At 35.6% G+C, this 25,690-nt stretch overlaps 3 protein-coding genes across 7 annotated transcripts; all 3 read left to right on the top strand.

Annotated features, from left to right (window-relative positions):
• Positions 1-12,720, top strand: matr3l1.1 (matrin 3-like 1.1). Of its 4 annotated transcripts, XM_039654342.2 has the most exons (22): positions 1-124; positions 692-2,139; positions 2,734-2,795; positions 3,028-3,066; positions 3,159-3,208; positions 3,291-3,382; positions 3,566-3,676; positions 5,021-5,146; positions 5,577-5,693; positions 5,798-5,922; positions 6,034-6,901; positions 7,914-7,989; positions 8,118-8,152; positions 8,259-8,390; positions 8,704-8,843; positions 8,958-9,138; positions 9,265-9,396; positions 9,479-9,609; positions 11,039-11,096; positions 11,285-11,420; positions 11,810-11,931; positions 12,051-12,720. In XM_039654342.2, the coding sequence occupies exons 2-22, from the start codon at positions 904-906 to the stop codon at positions 12,078-12,080; spliced, it is 3,999 nt and encodes a 1,332-aa protein (XP_039510276.2). In that variant the 5' UTR covers positions 1-124; positions 692-903; the 3' UTR covers positions 12,081-12,720. The 4 variants fall into 4 exon arrangements, with proteins under 4 accessions (XP_039510276.2, XP_088990932.1, XP_039510278.2 ...); XM_089134806.1 differs by lacking the exon at positions 3,566-3,676; XM_039654343.2 differs by having other exon boundaries at positions 26-2,139.
• tmem216 (transmembrane protein 216) lies at positions 12,702-16,911 on the top strand. Of its 2 annotated transcripts, XM_089134807.1 has the most exons (7): positions 12,702-12,819; positions 13,654-13,667; positions 13,772-13,865; positions 13,949-14,041; positions 16,203-16,243; positions 16,360-16,404; positions 16,660-16,911. In XM_089134807.1, exons 1-6 carry the CDS (start codon positions 12,702-12,704, stop codon positions 16,363-16,365), a joined length of 366 nt encoding a protein of 121 aa, XP_088990933.1. In that variant the 3' UTR covers positions 16,366-16,404; positions 16,660-16,911. The 2 variants fall into 2 exon arrangements, with proteins under 2 accessions (XP_088990933.1, XP_039510279.1); XM_039654345.2 differs by having other exon boundaries at positions 16,203-16,404.
• A 1,044-nt stretch (positions 16,912-17,955) lies between these two features.
• On the top strand, positions 17,956-25,092 carry LOC120464805 (rod cGMP-specific 3',5'-cyclic phosphodiesterase subunit alpha). The gene is made up of 9 exons (XM_039654338.2): positions 17,956-18,432; positions 21,178-21,330; positions 21,693-21,782; positions 21,882-22,022; positions 22,584-22,658; positions 22,805-22,869; positions 23,879-23,945; positions 24,173-24,220; positions 24,358-25,092. Exons 1-9 carry the CDS (start codon positions 17,956-17,958, stop codon positions 24,526-24,528), a joined length of 1,287 nt encoding a protein of 428 aa, XP_039510272.1. The 3' UTR covers positions 24,529-25,092.
• The last annotated feature ends 598 nt before the right edge of the window (positions 25,093-25,690 follow it).

Below are 25,690 nucleotides of genomic sequence, written 5' to 3'. Positions count from 1 at the left end.
CTTTTATTTTAAAACAAATTGCTTTTCCGGTGTGTAAAAAAAAGCGAAACAAGAAGAACAGCCTTCATCAGAACTGCTGCTTTACAGACATTCAGTGATCCTTTTTTTTTTCCATCGTGTGTAGGTGAGTTTATATAAATGGTTTAGACTAAACGATTAGTTTCTACGTATTATGTTTAACGTTAACTTGGGAATGCGTTATATCGTGTCATTACATTAGCGGAAATATGGCGCCTAGCATCAACAGGCCCAAACGCAAACGATTCAGCCTTCATGTAAAACAATCCCAAAATTGTTCTTTATCTTTATGTTGGAAAAACAAACTCCATCCACGATTCACCCATTTAAGTAGTTTATATGAAATCACCAGCTTTGATATGCAATAATTGTATTTTTGTTTATTTTTTATTATAAATGCCGCTTTAATATCTTTGTTGTTACTTCATATCAAGACTATATAATAGTGAGATTTAAAAGGAAAATGTATCAAGTTAAAGTTGCTTTCCCTTATCGATGTGTGCACAATTTAGCCTTAAATATTAATGAACTAAGAAAAGTTTATCAGTTTATTGATGCACCAAGGTTTTTTACTTTACTAATTGTCATAGTACTGGCTTGATACAGCTGAAGTTGTAAAAAGCAAATCCAGTGACATCCACAAAGTATGAATGATTTGATTTTTCATCTCAAGGTAAGACTGAAACAGGTGACGCACCTCACCGGATTCACCGGCAGATCTTCCACCTGGAGTTGACCTCTACAACATTTTAATATCAGGAGATTCTCCTTATTGACATCTTTTTAACAGGTGAGCAGCAGCCATCACTGCAGGAGCTGATTTTTTTAGCAGTACCAGAAGGGTCCCTACACTAATTTGACCAAGTGGAACTTTGACTTTGAGACATGTCTTACAATCATCCATATCGAAACCCACCAGATGATTTCAGCGCAAACAATGACAAGTACAAAGACTCGCAACGAATTCATCCCCGGGAGTCTAACGCTTACATGTCAAGAATGAGGAACACATCTCAAGAGCAGACATCTCTATCTTCATCAGAAATGTCAATCTTCCCACCTGGTAAGGCTTTGTCCTTTCTGCATAGCTGTGGACTGGATGCTGAAGACCTGAAAACTCTGGCGGAGCTTCCTGAGCATCTCATCACAGCCGATGCTCTTCCCGACCTTCTTGCAGAGATGAAAAAGAAGAAAATGTCTACCGCTTCTTCATCTAGGTCCAGTGCGCTCCAAGCCAGTGCGTCAACTCGCTCCTGGGATGATAGGTGCCACACTCAGTCGGTTGAGTATCCAGTAGATTTGCCCGTGCGTCAGTCGTATTCCCTTAATCGAGAGCAGGTTCCAGCCTGGGATGACCGCTGGGGAGATGTCCAACAAACAAGCTCTCAAACACACACATACACAAATTCAGAGCCAAACTATGTGGTTGAGTACAACCATTTGAAAGATAAAAATTCCTATTTTGATAATGCGTCGCCTTATGCCACAGAACCACCAAGGCAGAACACGTCAGTTGTCTCGCAGTCTTATGCTAACTACAGCAGAGATGTCGGTCAATCCTCACATCTGTCCAGTAGGGACATCAGTCAATCCTCACATCGCTCTGGCAGAGACGTCAGTCAGTCTTCGCATCTGTCGAGCAGGGACGTTGGTCTTCCATCACTCCTGTCCAGCAGAGATATCAGTCAGTCCTCACATCTGGCCAGTAGAGACGTCAGTCAGTCCTCGCATCTGTCAAGCAGAGACGTTGGTCTTCCGTCACTCCTGTCCAGCAGAGATGTCGGTCCGCCCTCAGTTTTTCCCAGCCGAGGCATCAGCTCACCATCACTCGTGTCCAGAAGAGACATCGTTCCCCCTTCAAACCTGTCCAGCAGAGACATCGGCCCACCTTCGTTCTTGCCCAGCAGAGACGTTGGTCTACCCTCGCTCCTGTCCATTAGAGACCTTGCTCCGCCGTCACGCCTGTCCAGCAGAGATGCCAGTCAATCTTCACATCAACGTAAGAAACCGGTGATCCATATAGTCCCTACAAGGAAGGAGGCGTCAGATTTCCATGGGAAGACTCCACCAGTGTTCCCCTATGCATGCGTACTCTGCGAAATCACTGTCCTCTCTAACAAGGTAAGTTGCCTTTTTGTTCTCAGATTCTACATTACCAGCTATTTACCAGACAATTGCAGGCAAAATGCACATGAGCGTACCTGGGCATATGAGGTAAGTCCAAGTAGCATGTTTAATATCCATGTAGGAAGCAAAGCATTACAGGCATAGTTTAATCCAAAATGAAAATTGTCATTTATTTTTATCCTCATGTTGTACCAAACACGATTAAGACAAAAGTAAGATAAAAGCAGTCACCTTGTGAGCTCTATTCCAAATCTTCAGGAGCCTATAGCTAGACTGATGTCATGGTCCCTCTGCCATTGTCCTTAAATCTCATTCCCGCATTCACATATATGTGAATTTGCTGCATCATGACCGGTCACGAGACATGCAAAAACCAATAAAATTTGAAATCTGTAGTTTAATTTGATTTAATATTCAGTTGGAAGGCTTGAGCTGTATCACTGTGAAAACAGCACAAACCGTATACATGATATTTGTAAATGCTTTCATTTAAAATTGATATCCATAATCCGTATGGACACAGAAAGTCTATACATTTACTTTGATAGAGTTATAACTGAATATTGAGAGATGTTACTTGTGTTTTAGGACTGGTCTGTGCATGTAAAAGGACCCCAACATGCTAATAGTCAACTCAGTCTTGTGGAAAAGTAAGTTATCTTCAACTTTGTTGTCAACCATGTTGTCGCTAGATATTCATTTCTGGCCAACACAAAATGTTAAGTGGTTTATTGGAGTGAGGATGGTAACAATTTAACAAGAAACATAAGTCAATGTAAACAAAGGTTATGCAATTATTTGTGACATTTTATAAAGTAGTAAATAATAATTTGTATTATATCTTGTTTTATAATGTGCTATAACCTCTTTGTGTACCATTAGATATCCAGAGTGGGATCAGACAATCCAATCTGCTCGAAGGTAGAATTATTCCCCCATTATATATTTCATAAAACACAACACAATTCCAGAAATTCATTGGCTTACATGCTAAACGTTTAACACTTAAACAGAATTGAGTCCGGTTCCGAGAGTTCAAAGTCCAGATCGACTCAGGAACGAGGTAAAGCCTTTTCTCCCTCCATAGTCATTTGATCATCTTTAAGATGTATTCTTTCATTTTGATCGTGTTTTGTTTTTTTCAGGTGGAACTTCAAGTAATAGAAATGAATCATCTGGCAGTAAAATTGGATCATCGAGCAGTAAAAACCTGAATAAAACCCAAGCCACAGCAAAGGTGGGGTTTTGTTTTTAATGTTCTATTTCATTTGATGTTAGCAAAAATAAATTGTAAAAACCTGATATAGTTTTACCATAATATTTCTTGCCATGAAAATAGCAACAGAATCTGTAATGGCGTTAAAAACATGGCTGTAAATGTTGTAATATTTTGACATTATTTGGCAATATTTTAATACAGTGCAAAGTGGTGTGTGTAAAGTTCGAAGTGGATGACGTGGACGAAGCTTACCTGAAAAAATTGCTTGGCCAGTTTGGAGCTATTGTCAAAATTATCATGTTTCCTAAATTGGTATGGGATTTTATTTTTCATTTACATATGGGCCATTCTACAGAATTGGTTCAAAGTCAGAGTTGGAAACATCTAGGACAGTAGTTCCCAACCTTTTTTTTGTCTGAGACCCCCTTTTTCCCAAGAAAATATTTTAGGGCCCTCCTTCACATTTAATGATATTATCGCTCTTGTAATCGATAATTATGTTGTTTTCAAACAAATGGTATCTTTACTATAACCGGATATGTTTATGCACAAATAAAAGCCTATTATACTGAAAATGCAATAATAAAAACATCAGTAGGCCCTTTGTAATTTAAAAACGTAAGCCTAGGAGAAGCCTATTGGCCCTATTTGAAATGCAAAAACAAAAGTATTCTCACTAGTGTGTAGGTAAAAAAAAAAAAAGAATGACTGCTATCTGAGGCCTCAATACTTGCAAGTTATTTGTGAGGCTTTATCAATGAGAGGCTTTATTTTTTTACGTTTTTGGCGCTTTAGCGAGCAATAATAAACTTGTGTTTATTAAAAATAATAATAATGCGTCTTTCGGAAGAACATTGTAGCCGGAACTATTTCTCTCTGTGTACATCTATGACGAGTCATGCAGGTACAGTGTAAAATAGTCCCAATGTAGGTGTACCATAGTGGTTCAGGATAAGACAAAAACACGGATTGATGGATGGAACTCACTCATTATATAAATTTTGAATAGAAAAAGGTCTTTAATTTAATGCTTATTGCACAGAGCTCGCTGAGGCCCCTTGTGGGCCGCGACCCCCCTGTTGGGAACCGATGATCTAGTATGTATCTATGAGAGAGGAGGACACATGTTTATTTCCTGGAATATCTCCAGTCTCAGCCAATGCACTAAAACATTGGTTTAGGTAGTGACATGAAAATGTGGAATTTCGGGTAAATGAAGATGTGGGAGAAAATAATATAAAACTTTTATAAAATGTTTTATATTATTTTCTCCCAATTATTTCAATAATATTTTTATAAGTTGAAATTTTAGGGGTTAGGGTTCGGGACACCCACCTTTAATTGAAAGTACCTAATAAATTATGTTTATACAGTGTGTATGTGTATGCATATATATATATATATATATATATATATAAAGGTTCCTGATATTTTAAATAGTATTGTGGGTTCCATTAGATAATAGAAGGATCATAGTGAACATCTTAGATTTTAATACTTAAATACATTTTAAATGTGTATTTTGGTTGTGGACAGCTGTTTGCACCATTTCTGTAGAATGGCCCATATAACTCCTTTAACAAATTTATTTGGATCAGTTTTATGCTTTGATGGGCTTTAATAATTGTAATTTGTCTAAATATTTAATTTTTGTAGGCTTTTGTGGAGATGGGAACAGCAGGCCAGGCAGAGGATATAGTAAAATATTTCTTACACAATCCACTGTGGATCAGAGGGGAAATGATACAATTTTCTCTGTCTGCAGCATTCAGTTTCCTACAGGTGAATTATGATCATTAAGCCTTTATGTTAACATAGCTGCCAACTTTTGAGTTTAGCTTGGAGTGAGAGTTTGGCGGGTCAAAATCGTGGGTGTGGCATGTGAAACCAGTCAAATGCGTGTCTCACAGCCAATACATGAGAGTTGGCAGCTCTGTGTTAAATGCTTATCTGTTGAAAGATTGATAGACCAAAACACCAAATATGAGTACCCTCTTCATAAAATTGTAACTGCACCTAAAGCTGGATATGGTGATTACACTGAATGATTCACTTCAACTTCATGTGCTCAGATTCTTGTTTCCCAGTCTTAGGCACCTTATTTAGTTAAATCTGGAAGGTGTCACGGATATTTTGACTTGTGTCCACTTGGTTTGTTTTAGTTTAGATATTTGCCGCTAATGTTAATTGAATGATTTGCTTTTTTTCACAGAGTTCTCTTGTTGTGAGCTTTTCACCATTACCTTCTGGAGAGGGCATAAGCTCTGAGTTGTTGGCCATTGCTAAGCGTTTCGGATCAGTAAAACATTCGCTGTTTCTGCCAAGCCGGGTAGCCAAACTCATTATTGTGCAAATATTTCTATTTACTTATTCTTATGCCATGTTCTCTCTTCAGTTACCTATATAGTGTAATGACTCTCTCTATTTGTACAGGGTTATGTGGAGATGGGCAATGCTGAAGAGGCCAACAAAATAGTGCAGCACTATTCAACCAATTTACTCAAATTAAAAGGAAAAACCATTAACGTTGGCTTCTCAGCTGAGTACCAGTCGCTTAGGTAAACCCATTCTGCTGATTTTATGCTGACTTGGAAAGAAAAATACGTTTTTTTACATCCATTCTGCTTCTAAAATGTTAACATTTTTCATTATTTCCCTCCATGGTCCAGTGGTGTTGAGAAAGAAGAATCACCAGTACCTTATAGCAACAGGAGGAGGAGGAATAGCAGCCCAAAAAGGAGACCCCGTAGTTCCCGAAGAGACTCTCCCAGCCCCAAAAGAAGAGCCTCTGAAGAGAGGTCCAGGTCTCGCAGGAGTCACGACTCTAAGAAACGAGAAGAAAGTCGACGCTCTCGGGAGAAAACCAAAGAGAGCTCTAGACGGGACAGCTCATCTAAATCCCATTCCAAAAGAAGCTCTTCTTCAAAAGACCAGAAACCGAAAACAACAACAGAAGAAAGTGTGGAGAAGCTGGTTAAACAAGGCAACGATCAGTCTGAAATCATAGGGGACGATAGTGATCTTGAAGGAGTGGCAGTTATAGCAGATGACGGTGAAGAACTGAATTCAGAAGATGAGCTCACGGTAGATTACGAGCTAGATGACGAGGAATATGAAATCGCAGATTCTCTGACAGAACAGGATACACTTGAAGATGTCCAAACTGTGAAAGAGTCAAATGATGAGACTAAACCTTCAGATATGGACACATCGAACATACAGTCTGAGACATCAGAGTGTGTACCAACTGCTACAACAACTGATAGATCAAGGGATTGTAAGGAAGCCCAGGATCTTCAACAAGGAGAGCAAAAAGAGATAAAACAAGGAGAGCAAAAAGAACATCAACAAGGAGAGCAAAAAGAGATTCAACAAGAAGAGCAAAAAGAGATTCAACAAGAAGAGCAAAAAGAGATTCAACAAGAAGAGCAAAAAGAGATAAAACAAGGAGAGCAAAAAGAGATTCAACAAGAAGAGCTTCAGCAAAAAGAGCTTCAACAAGGAGCGCAAAAAGATGAAACGGTGGAAATGGAAGAGGTAAACACAACTGAAGTCGTTTTAGCTTACCTCAAGGTCATCCAATATGTAGTTGTCTTTGTTTCCACAGTAGTTTCAATTTTGATATTTTTCAGTCAAATCGTTCTTGTCTATCAGTCATATAATGGAGATTAATGGGGCCCACCTCAAAGAGCATGCACAGAGAAGTCCAAATTAAACATGATTTAATGACTCGTAAATGTAAGTACACATTGATGGCCTAAGACACAAAACGAGCGGTTCGTGTGAGAAAGTGAACAGAATTTATATAATTTTTACCTTGTGTGATCACAGCCACGTCCAACTGATCTGAAGGCACGGGCACTTCGGTCTGCGCATGCGCCGGAAGTGATCGCTTGCGCAAAGTTTTACCTTTCACTGTGAAGATCTAAACATATTTAGATATACAGGAGATCACAATGGAAGCTCTTTGAGGTGGGCCCCATAAATCTCCATTATACGACTGATAGACAACAACGGTTTGACCTAGAAATATCAAAATTGAAAATACTGTGGAAACAAAGACGCCTACATCTTGGATGCCCTTGAGGTAAGCCAAAACATATCAAAAATTAATTTCAAAGTGAACTATCCCTCTAAGGTCTGGACTTAGAGGTGTCAATTCATGTGTGAAAATGATTCTTCATGCTCCCTCCCAACCATTCTTTCACTATTTGGACCTGATGAATCTTGACATTGTCATCATGGAATATGGCCATAATGTGTCTTCCTACATGGTTGTTTTAAAAATGAAAAGCTACACTCTCCATCACTTAGGGGTAGAAGAACTGTTGCCAAACATATAACATGCTAAAAACATAATAATCACTGCAATAATGATCCAGTCATAGACTCTTAAGTATTTGCCTATTTAAATACAAACAGCTACTTTTCTTTCTTGTTTTGACCAGACAATGCCTTTCAGTTGATTTGGCAGTGATACACCATTATTTATTGTATTCTATTTTTTTAAAATATAAAGAAACAAATCTGTATTGTTCTGTTTGTATAGAATGCAACAGATTTGACAGAGAATCTAGAAAACTTGCCCACGCCAGATGAATTTGAGGAAGTGCTGACAGACCAAGGTATGTATTTTGCACAGTTATTCAATAATTCAACCATAAAAACAAAGTTCTGCTGTATGTTTGTGTTCATTTTTCATTGGAGGTTTCAGAGATATTGAAATTGAGGAAGTATGCTCATTCTGTTTTAGGTAATAAAATGGAGATCTTCACTTCAAGCACTGAGGTTAGTCGGTTTTCCCTTCAATGTATGTGATATTTCTTTTGTTTATATGTATGGAAAATTAGAGGCATGGATTTTGAGTTCTGGATAATTTGCTTAATTTCTTTAGGAAAAGTATGGCAAAGTTCTTGAGGTGGCAGGTTTTCCAGTGGCTAAAAAATACAGTGAAAACGATTTGCTGAAAATTGGGGAGAAATATGGAGATGTGGCAGACTGCTGCTTGGTTCGCAGCAATCGAAAGGTAAAATGATTAAATTCAACATTGAATAGAAGAAAAAAGTGTATGCAAATGGTCGAACTGTTTATATGCAGTCTATAATTCTTGTATTCCGGCTTAAAACGTTATACTTGCATGCATATTAAATGTGCGCCTCTTTGAAACTTGCAGAAAAGAAATGGATGTACCAGTGTACAGGTTTCAATCGATGTTATCAAATACTTCTTTATTTTTGGACCTGTGGCTATGTTAAGAAAGAAGGATGCAGTCTTTGTAAAATTATTACCAAAAATAATTTATATAAATGAATACGTTTCAGAAGATTCTTTCATTGCAGGTGGAGAAGGCATTAATTGAGATGGTGAATGCTACTGATGCTGCAAAACTTGAAGTTGAGTCTAAAAGGCAACGCATTAGACTAGGTGGCAAAATATTGAGGTTAACTGTGTCAAAGACGTACAGCCAAGTAAATGAAGGGTAACTTAAAATTTCTCAAATAAAATCCTTTTCCTATTGCTTTATTGCGCTTGAGTGTTTTGATGTGCCCAGTCATATGAGAGTCACAACTTATGATGTTTGATTCTGTTTCAGGAAAAGTGTTGACTCTGACTCTGGGAGAGCGGATGGTCAGGAACCTGTTGAAGAGGATAGAAAGGAGCCCTCATGCTTATTGACGTCCAGTGAGGAGACTACAGTAGTGATGACTGAGAACTCTGAAGAAGCTGCTGAGACCAACACGGATCCAATCATGCAAACGTCTAGTGATGATGAGGTCAAATCAAGAAATAATTTAACTCTGGGTCTAAAATGAATCTCTAATATAATTAAAATTGTATTTTTCTGGGGTATACAAAACATGTGTAAATACTGCAGTATTATTATTTTTCCAATACTTCAGGAAGAGTATGGTAGAGTCCTCCGGATCAGAAATCTTCCAATGTCTGATGAATACAGTGATGCAGATTTTCTGAACATCGCAGAACCATATGGGAGAGTAAAGCGTCATTGGATGTTTCGCCTCCATCGAACAGTCAGTATACATTATATTTTGAACATATTCGGTGGTTTCATCAACAAAATCTTACAACTCTCTCTCTTTTTTTTTCCCCCAGGGATTGATTGAAATGGAAAATGCTTGTGATGCTGAGAAGGTTGTATCTGCGGCCAATATGAATACAATTACAGTTGCTGGAAAACATCCCAAGGTTTCAGTGTCTACCAAACATGCCCATTTAAATAAAAGGTAATGAATTGAATTTATGTACTTGACTGGTCATGGGAGTTTGTTACTAAAAATGAAATAAATGTAGAAATTTAAACCCATATGGAGAATCTTTAACCCTTTCACACGTAAGTTTAAAATATTCTAACTGACCCCCCAGCGTAAGTTTTTCAAGGCGACCGTTATTTAGAACTTGCCACTTTAATGTTTCCATGGTGACGCGTCATTGCTTGTCACGTGACACAGCACAACCAGAACAGAGCGCGGAATGAATGATGATCTGCTTTTATGTCATTTTTCCTTTTTTATTAAAAATATTCAAAAATGTATTAGCTATATCATGAAACACTGATATTCCGATTGTCAAATATGTGCAAGTGGATGGGTTTTGTTGTTTAGACATCTTTATAACGATCGCGTTAGTTGAGCTGTATGCACAACGGGCGGCGCCATTTTAGTTTCATTTTCAGTTCAGAGAATCGGATCTGTTGGATTTATAACGTCAAGTCATCCTCTTCTCACAAAATACATGATAGTAAGTGGCTGGTGAACTGGGAGAAGAATAGGATCAAATGTTAAGCTACTTACACAATGTGTATCTGATATGAATAAAATGTGTCGTCTTATTATAATTGAAAGGATTATTATTGCCGCTTCCATAGACATCTGTGTGTATTTTACAAACTCAAAATCATTGTTTTGCTAGTACATATGTGTATTTTAATGTCTGAAACCTAAAATAAACATTATGTGGTTGAAAACACTCAATAGTTGTGATATATGACAGCACTGAGTGCGTCTGTCTCTGGCTGAGCGCCAGCCAACGCGCGAGAGCAAGTTTGAATTTAGCAGTTGCTGACGTGTGCACTGAACGTTCTAATCACACCGGTGTGATCGTACGCTCCAGGGACCAGCCGAGACTGATCACACCGGTGTGATCGTACGCGTGAAAGGGTTAACTAAGAGTCGGGGTTGCAAAAAAAAATGTATACTCAGCGATTAATTTAATGATCAGTCAAGTGATGTCACTTTACAGTAATGAAAGATGCATTTCTATTGGGATTTTTTTTTTTTTTTTTTTTTTAAATGCACAACCCAACACAGACAGTCACTGGGTTTAAATTTCTAATTAGATGTTACTGAGCTAAGTGTAACAGAAAAAAAAAGTTAGGTAACTTTAAGATATATATATTCTAATTAAATATTTGTTATTTGTTAAATGTAGGTTTAATTTAATTTTACATACAATCACAGGAAGTCACTGTTGTTCTGATTGAAAACTGGAAAAACACTTTCTGTTTATTTATTTTTTGCTTTTTAGTCTACAATGTGCACATAGTTTGAAGGAAATCAATGTATTTTTTTTCATAAGAGATGTAATATTCAGAAAATAACAAATCATTCCTTCACTGTAATGATTTAGCATCTTTTTGTTTTTATTGTTTACTAGGTACTTTCTACATGGACCTAGTGATGGTTCTATAGTGCCATCTACTGAGTTGGAGAAGGTAAATGATGAATCCAAAACACAAAACAGCCATCTATCCAAACATCAGTGAATGTTGAGTTCAATTATTGTCACTGTATTATTTTGCAATTTAAACACCTGTCAAATCCCTGTTTTGTAAGCTTGTAGCTGCTGCTCTGCTGTATACTTACTGATACTGTGTTTAATGATGAATTACTCTGGTTTTAGGAGTTGTGGAGTGATCAGGATGCCGACTCAAAGGAAGATGAGAAGCAGGATTCTGATGTTGATGGTGGAAATAAAATGGAGGCTGAAAATTCAGACAGTTTGTCAGAGGCACAAATACCCAATATGGATCCAGTGGGTAAGAGCATGTTTCACTGCACACGCTTTAGAGGCTGCTGTTACGAGCCCAACCCGGAAAGAGCTGTGTAGGGTTCTTCATACCTGGATATAAGAAAATAAAAAATTATGATTTCCAGACCTGAAGCTGCCCTGGAAATACATAGCGATGGAAATATCTATTGAACGACTCTTCAATGCATTTAAAGGAATTTTTTACCCAAAAACTCACCCTCAAGCCATCCTCATTGTAAATAAGTTTATTTTTTTCAGCCGAACTATTCCTTTAATGGAAATGTGTGTCTATGTAGCTAGCATTTGCTATCATATAAGAAAAGGCACTCATGTCTGTGCTATATGCAATAAACAACTCTGCCTCTGCACTACTGATCTGTTGCACTTTATCAATAGGGATGGAGTTTATTCGACCTGTGGTGGGTTACTTCTGCAGCTTATGTAACGCCATCTATGCCAGTGAGGAAGAGGCCAAGGATAACCACTGCAGGACCCCCTTACATCATCAAAAGCTGAAGGCATGAATATTTTGCATGTCTAAATATCCGTTAGCTTGTGTGTCATATTTGATATTTTATCTGTAATGTGGTAAAACTGAATCTACAGGACTTATGTGTTCTTATTCTCTTTCTCTTAGGACCACAAGGAGCAAAACAGTTCATCATAAACCTCGACTAGAATCAAGACAATACAGAAATCATTAATGGACGTTCATGATGACAGCATACTCTAGTTTAGGAAATGGTTCACCCAAAAAATTTTAGTTGTCATCATTTACTCACCCTTGAGTTGTTCCAAACCTGTATGAGTGTTTTTCTTCTTTTGAACTAAAAAGATCTTTTGAAGAATGTTGATAACAAGACAGTTGATGGTAGCCAGTTATTTCCATAGTAGGAGGGTAAAATACTATGGAAGTCAATCTTTCTGGTTACCAACATTCTTCAAAATATCTGTTGTGTTGGATAGAAGAATAAGTCATGTTTGGAAGGTTGAGGAAATTATAATTTTCATTTTTGACTGTACTAACCCTTTAATTCACAATGTTATACGTGTTGTGTTTTAGCATTCCAATTCAAATGCAATTTTGTTTTAATTTGACCCTGTGTGTTGTTTTCCTCTTTAATTAATGATTTTATTAGTTAATATGAATATTAGTAATCTACATTTTTATAGTAATCTACAAAAACAGTCATGTTGTTGTTAAAAGGCATGTATTTTCATAGTGTACTGCATTAAACTTATTAATAAAACAACATACAAGTAATGTCGGTTCTGCTCAAATAAAATCATGTCCTGCTGTCAAATAAGCGCGCTTGTTTTCTTGATACGGGTTTTGATTGGACGGATGACGTTTGTCTCCGCCCACAGTGTGCCGTTTCCATGGCGATCCATCATGGCCGCACACGGTAAGTAAGATGCTTATATGGAATTTTGTTGTAACGAGTTGATTTTAGCTCAATGTCGTCACGCATTAATCTATGTTTTATTGTGAAAACAGTACGTGTCATTAATGAAACCAAATAAACTGTTTTGTGAAAAAATCAGTTAAATAGTGACCTTTTGTATCGGATGGAGAGGAAGCTTCGTCTAGCTAATGTTAGCCATTCACAATACTAACGTACTGTGTTGTCATGGCATGCAAAGAAAAAACGATTACTGTTTTGAATTATCTGTTGCCTATGAATTTCAATTTCTTATGAGCTGAATGTTTATTTTAATTTATCTGCTAGATCGGGAATGATTGAATTGGGCTACTAAGTTATTTTGTTACCGCTTGTGACACAAAACATGGTGCAGTTCGACTCGTTTTGTCGTCATTGTATATAACTTATCCACTTTTTCTTGTGGTATTTATGTTGCTGCCCCTGACTAATAAACACTGTAGAAGTTGCATCTAAAGCTCGCTGTCTGAGAAGAATTCCAGAGTTGTTGGGGGGGAAAAAAATAAAGTTTTTACAAATATTAAATCACCGCAATCAGCTAGGATTTTTTAGTTGTGTATCAAAAAAAGACGTTCATGAGACAATATTGATAACCAAATGTTTAATGTTTAGGTATTTTCATGTGTTCAACGCCATTTTTTAAAGTTTGCTAAAAAACAGATCTATATATTTATGGGATGGGAAACGCTTTTTCTATCTGGGTGTTTTGGTCCCTGGGACCAAAACACCCAGATAGAAAAAGCGTTTCCCATCCCCAGTCCTTCCAGACCTCAAATAAAATACTTTTTGTTTTTGCAGGAAGACAACCTGTTGTATCCTTTTCAGGTCTTTCATCCCTTCACGTGACAATGTCCTTATTAATTGTGCTACACATATCTTTGCTTGTTCTGATTATGATCTTAACAAAGTCTCTCAGTTGTCCTCCACACCACTGCAGATCCTTTTTCATTTGAACGGCTGGTATTTTGCAGCATTCTTCATCGCTGAGATTCTTATGTTTATCTATAAAGGTGAGGTATGGACTCATTAAAGGGTCTAGCGGTTGACGTTTATGTATTTGTGATGTAATCACTGTTTGCTCTGGCTGTTGTAGGGGTGATACTCCCTTACCCACAAGCTAACCTGATATTGGATGTTGTCCTGCTGCTCCTCTTCTTGGGCCTTGAAACCCTCAGACTTTTCTATGGTCAGTGTGATAAAATGTATTGTGAGCGGTGCTTTGTACAAGTAGCAGCTGTAGAACTGACTCTTTTTTTTTTTTTTTTTTGTCGATCAGAGGACTAAAATTATCCTCATTGGGGAGCAGGGTTGGGCAAACTTGAAATGACAGGAAGATTTACAATTTACAGTTTTGCCATTCAGAGAAATAAAATAGTCACACAACAGACTTTTTCGTTTATTAAAGTTTTGAAAAATAAGAATATTAATAATTACACTAATTATATGATAATATTAATAATTATTAATAATACTATATCATATAATTTTATAATATTATAATATTATATATTAACAATAATATTAATAATTATTCATTATACATTTTCTCTAATTAACTTAGACACTTTTTTCAAAAGTTTGGGGGAAAGCAATTCATATTTTTTGTTCAGCAAGGAGGATACATTAAATTGATCATAATAGTAAAGATATTTATAATGTTACAAAACAGCTATTTTTTCAAATATATGCTGTTTTTTGGGGGGGAGGGGGATATCACAGTTTCTACAAATATATTAAGCTTAACAATTGTTTTCAACAAATATATATTTTAATTAAATAATTCGTTTAATATTTTGATAGAGGTTTCACATTTATAGGTTTCTATTTTGAATTGCAATAATATTACTGTTTTTACTATCAAAATTCAGTCTTGATAAGCATAAAAGACTAATTTGAAAAACATCTGACCAACCTCAAACTTTTGAACGGTAGTGTATTTCTAATTAGTTAATCGGAGGAAAGTATATTGTACAACGCACACATCAAGGCATAAAAAGCCATACATGGTTAAATTGAATAATGTAGTTATTATTGTTCAAAAAGTGAGAGTGAAAACGCTTTAATATAATGTGACATAGTTACACGTTACGACTTGTACTTACTATAGTAATGCCAAAATTATGCATAATTACAGGTAACTATCCTTAAAGGAGCATTGCGGAAATTCTGACATTTCTTACCATTACTGACACCAGTGGCCATTATCTGGATTGTGCTGGAGGCTGGTCGCTTCTTTCCGTCCACAGAGTCCATTTGAAACCCAACCGCTAGCGACTGCCGCTGCTTACTAATGCCTGCCGTACGGATGTAAGCTGAGGGAGACGAGAACGCCCATGACATCACATTCTATGAATTTTCACGCCAATTAGAACCCGACGACTCCACACACAATTGAGCCTACAGGCTAATAGAGGCAACCGTGGTGGACAGTTCATGTGCCATTCTTTCTATTACATTATGATTTGCTCATAAATGAAAAAATAAAGACTCTATCTAAGATTTTTTTAAGTGAAAACCTACACATAGCCCCTTTAAACCCTAACCATAAATCTATAACAACTACATATAATATTACTCAGTACTTAACTTATCTAAGTACAATGTAAACATGTCAGTGTTACTGAAAACTAAATTTAGTTCAGTTCAATTAGTTTATATATATATATATATATATGAAGAGTTCAGATGCAAAAGCCTCTAAATGCCATTTGAAATTTTCTTCTTTAATGATGATTTTTGTCAAACTTGTATATTCAAGTTCAGTAATTTCACTTAAATAAAAATTAATAGGTAATTACCATTACCATTTAAGTGAAATCACTGAACTTAAATATACAAGCTTGACATAAATCATCATTAAAGAAGAAAATTTCAAATGGCATTTAGAGGCTTTTGCATCTGAACTCTTCATATATATATATATATATATATATATATAGTTTGGCTTGAATTTCAAAAACACAAATTATTGCATAATAAATAAATAAATGTACATGTTTAACTATATGAAACATTAATGAAATGCAAATAACAATACAGTAATAATTCATATGAAAATGGAAAATATTCAAATGATCTTTTTGTTTTACTTTTATTTATTGTTATTTGTTTCCAAATACCTACCATTTGATTTTGATTTGTAATTCTACATTCTGTGTGCAGCATCAGATAGAATTCTGGAATTGATTTCTAAAGACATTCTCTGCTCAGCTCTGAATGCAGCACAATGAGTGGATGATTGTCATAACAAAGATTGATTACTCTTTTTGCTGTGTACATTTTGTATGGTGAAAGTGCATTGATCCATGTAGCAAATGAAATAATGGTGTGTGAAATGTGACTTTCAGGCTGGAAGGGGAACCTGTGTCAGCGCTCTCTGGCTCTGTGTGTGAGTGTTGGTGTTCTGGTGCCCTGTGCGGTGCTGAGCGTCTACTTCCTGCTGCTTCAGACCTTTGTTTTACGCCTTGAGTTTGTACTCAATGCTGTGTTGCTCTGCTTCTACAGCTTTGAGGTGGTTCTGGGAATGATGACGATCTCTATTTTTTCAAGGTAACTGTTTTTGTATTTTGTATGTTTTTCAACACATTTATCCCATAGTATTAAAGAGGCATACACATTATACAGAGACATATACCGGTACATGAATTAGAATAGAAATATGAAAATGGGAATTTAGAGAAGCAGTTTTTGGAGCTTAATTTTCAAGGTATTAGGTAACTGACTTGCTTATTAACATACAAGGTATTTTAAATGTTTTATAAAATACCAGATATTTATACCCAGTGTTTGTTCATTCTCTTTCAGAGCCAACATTTATTAAGTCTGTTCATCTGTCTGGATGAAATCAATGAAGGACATAAGATGCAGTTTTTCATACTGACTACTGTCAAAACATGTATGTTTCATAAAACAGACATTGAATCATATGTACACTTTTCCTAAAATATATCTGGAGCACCATAAATATGTAGACCTTGTTTACAAATTTTTGTATTACACATTTATATGTAAATGTAAAGATTTACATTATTAAATGGTTGAGTGAAACAATTGTCGTCATACATTTACCACACACACACACACACACACACACATATATATATATATATATATATATATATATATATATATATATATATATATATACAAACTGTATATGAAGAGTTCAGATGCAAAAGCCTCTAAGTGCCATTTGAAATTTTGTTCTAGAATGACCATTTTTATCAAGCGTGTGTAGTTAAGTTTAGTAATTTCACTTAAATGACAATTAATAGGTAATCTTCATTGCCATTTAAGTGAAATTCCTGAACTTAAATATACAAGCTTGATAAAAATTATAATTTTAGAAGAAAATTTCAAATGGCACTTAGAGGCTTTTGCGTCTGAACTCTTCATATACAGTACAGGAAAACAGTAATATTGTGAAATATTACTATAGTTTATCGCTGGTTTTATTTTATATCTATATTTTAAAATGTAATTTTTTGTTGCAAAGCTGAATTTCCAGCAGCCATACTACTCCAAAAATTCTGATTTGGTGCTCAAAAATATTTCTTATTATCAATAATGTTGAAAACAGTTGGACTGCTTCATAAATTTGTGAAAACTATGATAAAAGATTTTCAGGATTTTTTGATGAATAAAAAGTTCAAAAGAATAGTATTTATTTGAAAAATGTTATATTAAATTGCGTTATAGTTAATGCATCTAAAATAAAATTAAGAATTTATTTACAAATATTTAAGCCCCAAACTTTTGTTTGCTTTTTGATTAGGGATAGAATTTATGCAGACCTGACTTGTGCTTTACTGAATTGCAGTCTTCTTGGTGTCTCAATACAACCTTAATCTTGAAAATGACTCATTTTTCAGATGTTGTAATGGTGTCAACAAATGTTTAAATGCAAAATGGCTGTGGCTGCTGTCAGGTGAATGTCATAATCCTTATTACAATTGGACAGGATTATGAGCACACGTAGACGCTTCTTTAAAACAATCTCCAGTAATCCCGAAGGTTTCTCTGCGCCCTGCTGCCAGGTTTCATAGGACAACTATAACGCTATTCAGAAAAGTGTAACACTTCACTGACAGCTAAGATAAAATGGCTGCAGTGGACAAGGATGTGGCTGAGAAGTTTTTGGACAGTAATCCAACATTTGCCAAGCAGTACTATGACTCCAGGTTCCGGGCCAAGGTCGTCTCCGACCTTCTGTCGACCACCCGTAAAACAGAAGTGGACAACAGCTCTTACCATGAGCTGAGCTCTATTGAGGAGTGCGAGATCATTTTCGATATGGTGCGGGACATGCAGGAAAACCTGCAGATGGAGAGGGCCGTGTTCAACCTCATGCGGCATCTCACCTTCATGATACGAGCAGACCGCATGAGTCTCTTCATGTACCGCCAGAGGAACGGCATAGCTGAACTGGCCACGCGACTCTTCAATGTCCATAAAGATGCCACACTGGAGGAGTGTCTGGTGCCACCGGACAGTGAGATTGTGTACCCGCTGGACACAGGCATTGTGGGCCATGTGGCCACTGCCAAGAAGACCGTCAACATTCCTGATGTCACAAAGGTAGGATTATGGAAGATTGTTTCTGCCACCAAATGAAAAATCTCATACAGTTCTGATTTCTTTAGATATCTCATAATTCAGACTTTTTTTTCTCAGATTTGTGATAAAAACTTGCAATTCTGAGATAAAATGTCAAAACTGTGATATATAAACTCCATTTAAGAGGAAAATATCTTTATATTGTTTTATTATGTGGCAGTGTACTGAAACAAGCTTTCATTTAGGATAGGAATGGGATAAGTATCCATAGCTAGTTAACCAGTTATACCATAAATAAGTTATTACAACATATGTTTTTACAGTGCTTGAACTCATCAAAATAAGCAATTTACAAATAAAAAAGGGAGGCTTACTGCGCTTCTGAAAAATGCCAAAATTTCTCCCGTTCTGTTTAAGCAATTTACAACTTTGTTTATAAGTTGTGCAAAATTCAAGTTTATTGTACTTCAAAATTTAAGGCAGCAATGGTATATAGGTCCTGTGAGTTATTAATATGAGAGTGCAATTCACATTATTACCAGGAGAGAGCAGTGCAACGCTAACATTTTATAGTCATTTTTTCATCAGTTATGATCAGACATCCCAAAATATAAGTTAATGACTGTGTGACTATTCAAAATTGAATTTTTATTAGCAGAATATATTTTATTAAATAATGTATGAACCGACCGTTTTAAACAATTTTCTGGCATTAAAATGAAATAGGCCATCAGACATTCTCTATCTCTAAAATGGGATGATATGCTAATTATATGGCCCCATTGCTGATATATTTGAGAAATATGAGGGGGTGATGTTGCACAGACAGATATGGCTGAATGTGTGCAGCCAGAGACAGCCATGAAATCTCCCTCTCTCCTTGATTATTTTACTTTTTCTTTGGCACACAAGGCTTCACTGCTTATCAGACAGCAATATACTTTCCTCTGTACTGCTCATAATCATTTTTTTTTTTAAATGGGGTTTCTCAATCTTTGAGAAAGGCATTATGTGACTGAAATACCAAGTAAGCCTTTTTGAAACCCTCAAGGTGGCGACAGCATCCTATCTCAGTTTAAGATGTCCGCCAGACTGCCGAGTAACCACAAGTGTCCACAGATGCGCTGATATTTGTAAGCAAGCACATATGCAAAAAGTGTTGCCCTCTTTTTAAGCATTACACGTTTGACAGTTTGTGATTTTTGTAGGCTACATTCTGAGAATCATATTTCTTCCATTTTTATGTGTATGGCACCGTAGCTCAGTTATTAATATGCAAGGCTGTAGTGCTGGTGGATTAGAGCAGGTCACCGCTCTTCCTCAATTTGTTACCAGGTCTGGAGGGGATAAAAGTATTTAATCTGAGTTGAATTAGAGCGATCCTGGATTAAATCTAAAGGTCAGTGCCTAACGCCATGTTCCACTTGTCAGCAGAACATCAGTGCTTACATTAAACTCTACATTTAACTTTCCCTTTCTATTGTTGTTGTGGAACAGAATATGGAGAATTCATGTTTCAAATGAACCTGGGTTTTTATTCATTTCAGTTATTCAAATATTATCTAGAATATTTTTTTGTTGTTGTCTGATATTGGCCCACAGAAAAAAAATGGTTTCACTTTATGTTAAGGTGTGTAATTATGCATGTAAATACTGAGTAATATTAATTAACATTATGTACTTACTATAGGATTAGGGTATGGTTTATGGTTAGTTGCGTGTAATTATGCATGATTTAAAATGTTACCAAATATTTAAACACATTTCATTAAATACACTGCAAAAATAATTTCTTATCTATTATTTTTCTCTTGTTTCCCACTAAAATTCTTAAATCAAGATAAAAAGAATTGTTTGAGACAAAATGACATTATATATTAAGTCTTGTTTTTTTTATAATATATATATATATATATATATATATATATATATATATATATATATATATACACACATAAATATATTTGATTATATATATATATATATATATATATATATATATATATATATTTTTTTTGGCTTACAACAAAAACAAATATATGCCAGTATCATAAAAATAAAATGTTCCCCTTTGAATTGAGATTATTTTTCTGTTTACATTGGCAGATATTTTTTCTTGTTTTAAGCTCCAGCTCACTTAATTTTGATACATTGTTAAGAAATCAAGTATTACTATCAGTCAAATTGCTTCTTAAGTAATGTTATCTTGATTTAAGAATGTGTAGATATTTTAATCGGAAACCAAGACAAAAATAGTGTGTAAGAACATATTTTTTTGCAGTGTAAAAATATTTGGTAACACTTACAATAAGGTCCATTTGTTAACATCAGTTAAATATTATTAGGTATCTCAAGAACTAATATATATATATATATATATATATATATATATATATTAGAGCATTCTTTAATCTAGGTTAATGTTAATTTCAAAATGTTGTACTAATACAAAAGTTGTATCTTTTAATATTATTTAATGGACCTGTAAACATTGAACGGTTGTATTTTGTTTTTCTATAAACAAACATTCAAAATACTGTAACAAATATATTGTATGTTGATTTTCAATTAATGTTAATGCATTTGTGTTATTGTAAAGTGTTTTACCATTTTACTAGGCATGGTAACTCTGCTAGTAACAATAAATCCTCCAAACTTTTATTCCGGTAAATTAAATGATTTAATTGTGCGCATCAATAACGTTTTATCTTAACACTGATTTAAAGTTAACATTCTCACTGTGAATAAATGTGCTTCCCTCTCCAGGACAGCCACTTCAGTGACTTTGTAGACACCCTGACAGAGTACCAGACCAAGAGTGTTCTCGCAACTCCCATTATGAACGGCAAAGACATGGTGGCCGTCATGATGGCTGTCAACAAGATCGATGGTCCACATTTCACTGCTCAGGATGAAGAGGTATATTCACTCATCATCCTCTGTAATACTATTAAGTACAGCGCTTTGGGTTTAAATTCAACAATAAGTCTCGGTGGAGATGCCAATTTGAAATGTAAACAATGCAGAAAATAATAATTATATACATTGGTCTCGCCACACATTTTTAATCTCAATCTCAAATGTTATGACAACAGTTTTGTACATTGCTTTAACTCGTCAAAATAAGATTCAGCACATTTTTGAAGTCAGATTCATGTAATTTAATTTAAGGCAGCAACTTTTCGATTAATATTAATACAGTGAAAGCACTTTGATTAAACAGACTTCTACAGAACAGATTAAATGCTCTGTTGACATAAATCAATCTCTGTGTCTTGTAGACGCTGAAGAAATATCTCAACTTTGCCAATCTTGTGCTTCGAGTGTTTCACCTGAGCTACCTGCACAACTGTGAGACCAGAAGGGGACAGGTAGGATTTCTTCAAGACATTAACCATTAATGAGACATTTACCAATAAACACTGCCACTTAAAGTTTTGTTGTCATTTTCTCTTATATCTTCATTGAAGGTGTTGCTCTGGTCTGCCAGCAAAGTGTTTGAGGAGTTGACTGACATTGAGAGACAGTTCCACAAGGCCCTCTATACAGTCCGAGCCTTCCTCAACTGTGACCGTTACTCTGTGGGCCTCCTGGACATGACCAAAACTAAAGTGATTGTTTATTTATCTAATTATTTATTTATTTATTAGGGCACGAGCACTAACGGTGCGAGGCCCCTATTGAAACTGTTAGGATTATTGTTTTCTTTTTTTTTTCTTTTTTCTGCAAAGTAAGCACCATTTTCACGGCCGCAGCATGCTCAAAAACTCACCAAATTTGGCACGCATGTCAGGGCTGGTGAAAAATGTCATATTTTGTAGGTTTCGCGGATGGCCGTGGCAAAATGGCTCGCTAGCGCCACCTAGAAAATTGGAAAAAAAAATTAGCCCCTTGTCCACGTTCAACCTACAATAAACAATAATCAAAAATAGAAAAATCAAACAACAACGACATACAAGATACCAGACACCATACACTTCAAAGACAATAAACATTTTTAAAAAGATGGGTCTTTAAAGACCTCTTAAAGCAGTCCAACAACTGTGGAATAAACTTTGCAAATGCAACTTTACTTTACATGTTACTTAAAATAAAGTGGGACTGTAAATTGTAGTTTTATTTGCCAGTTGAAGCATTTTGAAATATATTTTTGTTATTTCTTTTGCCTGTAGGAGTTCTTTGATCTTTGGCCCGTACTAATGGGAGAGGTGGCCCCATATAGTGGACCAAAGACACCTGATGGCAGAGTGAGTGATACACATTGCATAAATAGGAAATGTTTATTTAGTTAATCATGTCAGAGAAACACAAAACTTCCCTGAATGAATCGTTATGAGTTCTTACTTGCTGTCATGTCTGTTGTGTTTGACTTACGCTTTTAATTATGCTTCAGGAAGTGATTTTCTACAAAGTGATTGATTACATATTGCATGGAAAGGAGGACATCAAAGTAATTCCGTAAGTTAATACATTTTTATTGCCTGTTAAATTTGACTGTGCGCTACCACTTGGCATTTAATTAAGCCCACATGCTTTATCATACATCAAAATCACATGCATTGTAAATGTTGTACCTAACCTTATAAACGTGTTAAAGGGATACTCCACTTTTTTTTTTTTTGGAAATAGGCTCATATTACAACTCCCCCAGAGTTAAACAGTTGAATTTTACCCTATTCGAATCCAAATCCAGTCGATTTTCTGATATTTAGAAGAATATCAGTAACCAGACAGTTTCTGGTCTCATTGACTTCCATAATATATATTTTTTTCCTACTATGGAAGTCAATGAGACCAGAAACTGTTGAATGGATTCGAAAACGGTAAAACTCAACTGTTTAACTCTGGGGGAGTCGTAAAATAAGCCTATTTCCAAAAAAAAGTGGAGTATCCCTTTAAGAAATGGCAAGATGCAAGCTGGCCAGACAGTTATGGGTGTTTGCAAGGTTGGGCCAAACTGGCCCTCCTGTGGAGCCAGATCGAGCAACAATGATTTTTGAGATGTTTTTAGAACTCAACCATTATTATAATTTTATTTAAGAAAAAATAAATTATTGCTTCAATTCAGTAAAGATGCATTAAATTGGTCAAAAGTGACACTTTTTAACAAGAAATTATGTTTCTGCATTTCATCAAAGAATCCTGTAAAAAAAAGTATCACTGTTTCCACAAGTATTTAGCAGCAAATCAACATTTTAAACATTAAATCCAAATTTAAAAAAAAATATTCAAATAGAAAACTTATTTTAAATTGTAATAATATTTCACAATTATGAAATAAATGCAGTCTAAGTGAGCATTAGACTTCTTTCAAAAACTTTTAAAAATCTTTCAGACCCCAAACTTTTGAACAGCAATGTATATTTTTGATTTCTAGTCCAGACCACCTAGAAAATAAAAGATGGGGTTTATCATTGGAAAGTTCTGTATTGTTCTGGTCAGATGCATATATTCGTTGTCGTTACAGTAACCCTCCTCCTGACCACTGGGCATTAGTAAGTGGGCTTCCCACCTACGTTGCAGAGAACGGCCTGGTGAGAGTCCAGACCTCCATCCTCCTCCACTGACGCCACAGTAGTCAGACAATTTGAAAGCTATTATGGTTTATAATGCTCCTGTCATGTGCACAGTGAGGGGGAATAGAATGTGCTCCCACACTGAAATGATGGATAATTGTAATTTTGTGAACAGTAATTAATCAGCAAGCAATACCCCTTCTCAGTGAGCGTGACTGCCGCTTTCCCTTCACTCTGTCTTACAGATCTGTAATATCATGAACGCTGCTCAAGACGAGGTCTTTGAATTTCAAGTGAGATCACCGTAACTTATGCTTCCTACAAAATCAATTAAATTAAATGAACAGTCTTCCAAAATCTGTATATCTGACCTTTTTTGTATATATGTTCCTGAAATATATTTTGATTCAAGTTTATTTTGTCCTGCCAGAAAGAACCTCTCGATGAAACTGGATGGACAATTAAGAATGTGCTCTCTTTACCCATCGTGAACAAGAAAGAAGAAATCGTTGGCGTGGCCACATTCTATAACAGGAAAGATGGAAAGCCTTTTGACGAACAGGATGAAACACTAATGGAGGTATTTGAGGCCACAGTATAGACCAGTACTGTGTCATAGCTAAATATACAATAATGGATGAATCAGCAGACTCTGCATTATTTATCCATAGTGTGTTTTGCCCTTTGAAAGTTAAACAAAAAGTACTTAGTTTCCTTGAGCTACAGTCCACAGAAAGCATTTTTATTTTAGCTCAACCGTTCTTTGTGGGTTTTCAGATTCATTTCTGTCTGATCTGTCTAATGTTTTTAATCTTCTTGTCAGATTCCTACTTTACGTATCTCAATATGAATCTGAAATGAAATTGTGAATCTAAACCCGAATCTGAATTTAAACCTGAACCTCAACCTTCAGTAAATATGAACATGGACCTGAATATAAACCTGAAACTGAACCTGAATCTCAACCTTAAATATGAACATGAATAAAAATGTGAATCTAAATCTGAATCTGAATGTGAACCTGAATCTCAATCTCAATCTCAAAAAAAAGTAAGGTAAATGTGAATGAGAAAGTGTATTTTTACACAACAACGAAATGCTTAAAACAGAGAAGTTTATCCTTTTGAGTTTTATGCGTATAGGCAACACCAGGCGCGTCGTTAGACATGGGCATTCGGGGCTTCAGCCCCGGATGTTTTTTTTTATAGCCCGGGATCTCAAAAAAAAAAAAAAAAAATATTGATCATTATTATTAAATTTGAATAATTTTTGTATTTATTTAAAAAAAATTAATAAAAAATTATTTTAATCTATCCTTCGGAATAATGTATTAAAGACGATTAGCAGATCAAATTTACTATGGTTACTAATGGTTACACAGCACGCTTGAGTTTAGATTGCGCACCAGAGGAGAGAGAGAGAGAGTACCTGAAAGAGCATCAGTTAACTTACAGCTTTAGGGCTTGACTGTCATTGTTGTTTGTGGCTTCATTAGACACTTTTTAAAAAGGAAAATAAGGAGTCATGAACGATACGAGGCCGATGAGAGGCAAGAAGAGTTATCTTATTGGCGCCGTTCCCTCATCAAAGCTCTTCAGCAAAGCCTGGTCGTCTAATTTAACGTTACTTAAGTTAGCCCTGTAAGTTACTCATTGTGGTTTTAATGCAGAACATGTAAAGTACGTGGGACCTTACTATTTCGCCTAAACAAGCTAATCCATTTTGTGAGTCATCATAATCCGTTTCTCGTGAAGAATGTAGAT

This window comes from Pimephales promelas, chromosome 9 (genome assembly GCF_988280905.1).
Source record: "Pimephales promelas chromosome 9, fPimPro1.hap1.1, whole genome shotgun sequence".
NCBI classification, from domain to species: domain Eukaryota; kingdom Metazoa; phylum Chordata; class Actinopteri; order Cypriniformes; family Leuciscidae; genus Pimephales; species Pimephales promelas.
This window is presented reverse-complemented; position numbering and strand designations above follow the sequence as displayed.

Bases quoted from the DNA above. Each gene is read 5' to 3' on its own strand.
- matr3l1.1 (XM_039654342.2), top strand. From the start codon at position 904: ATGTCTTACAATCATCCATATCGAAACCCACCAGATGATTTCAGCGCA. The intron at 8,391-8,703 runs GTAAAATGATTA...CTTTCATTGCAG, and splicing joins TGGTTCGCAGCAATCGAAAG to GTGGAGAAGGCATTAATTGA. The intron at 11,097-11,284 runs GTAAATGATGAA...CTCTGGTTTTAG, and splicing joins CATCTACTGAGTTGGAGAAG to GAGTTGTGGAGTGATCAGGA.
- tmem216 (XM_039654345.2), top strand. From the start codon at position 12,702: ATGTCCTGCTGTCAAATAAGCGCGCTTGTTTTCTTGATACGGGTTTTG. The intron at 13,866-13,948 runs GTGAGGTATGGA...TGGCTGTTGTAG, and splicing joins TCTTATGTTTATCTATAAAG to GGGTGATACTCCCTTACCCA. The intron at 14,042-16,202 runs GTCAGTGTGATA...TGTGACTTTCAG, and splicing joins AACCCTCAGACTTTTCTATG to GCTGGAAGGGGAACCTGTGT.
- LOC120464805 (XM_039654338.2), top strand. From the start codon at position 17,956: ATGGCTGCAGTGGACAAGGATGTGGCTGAGAAGTTTTTGGACAGTAAT. The intron at 18,433-21,177 runs GTAGGATTATGG...TTCCCTCTCCAG, and splicing joins ACATTCCTGATGTCACAAAG to GACAGCCACTTCAGTGACTT. The intron at 22,659-22,804 runs GTGAGTGATACA...ATTATGCTTCAG, and splicing joins CAAAGACACCTGATGGCAGA to GAAGTGATTTTCTACAAAGT.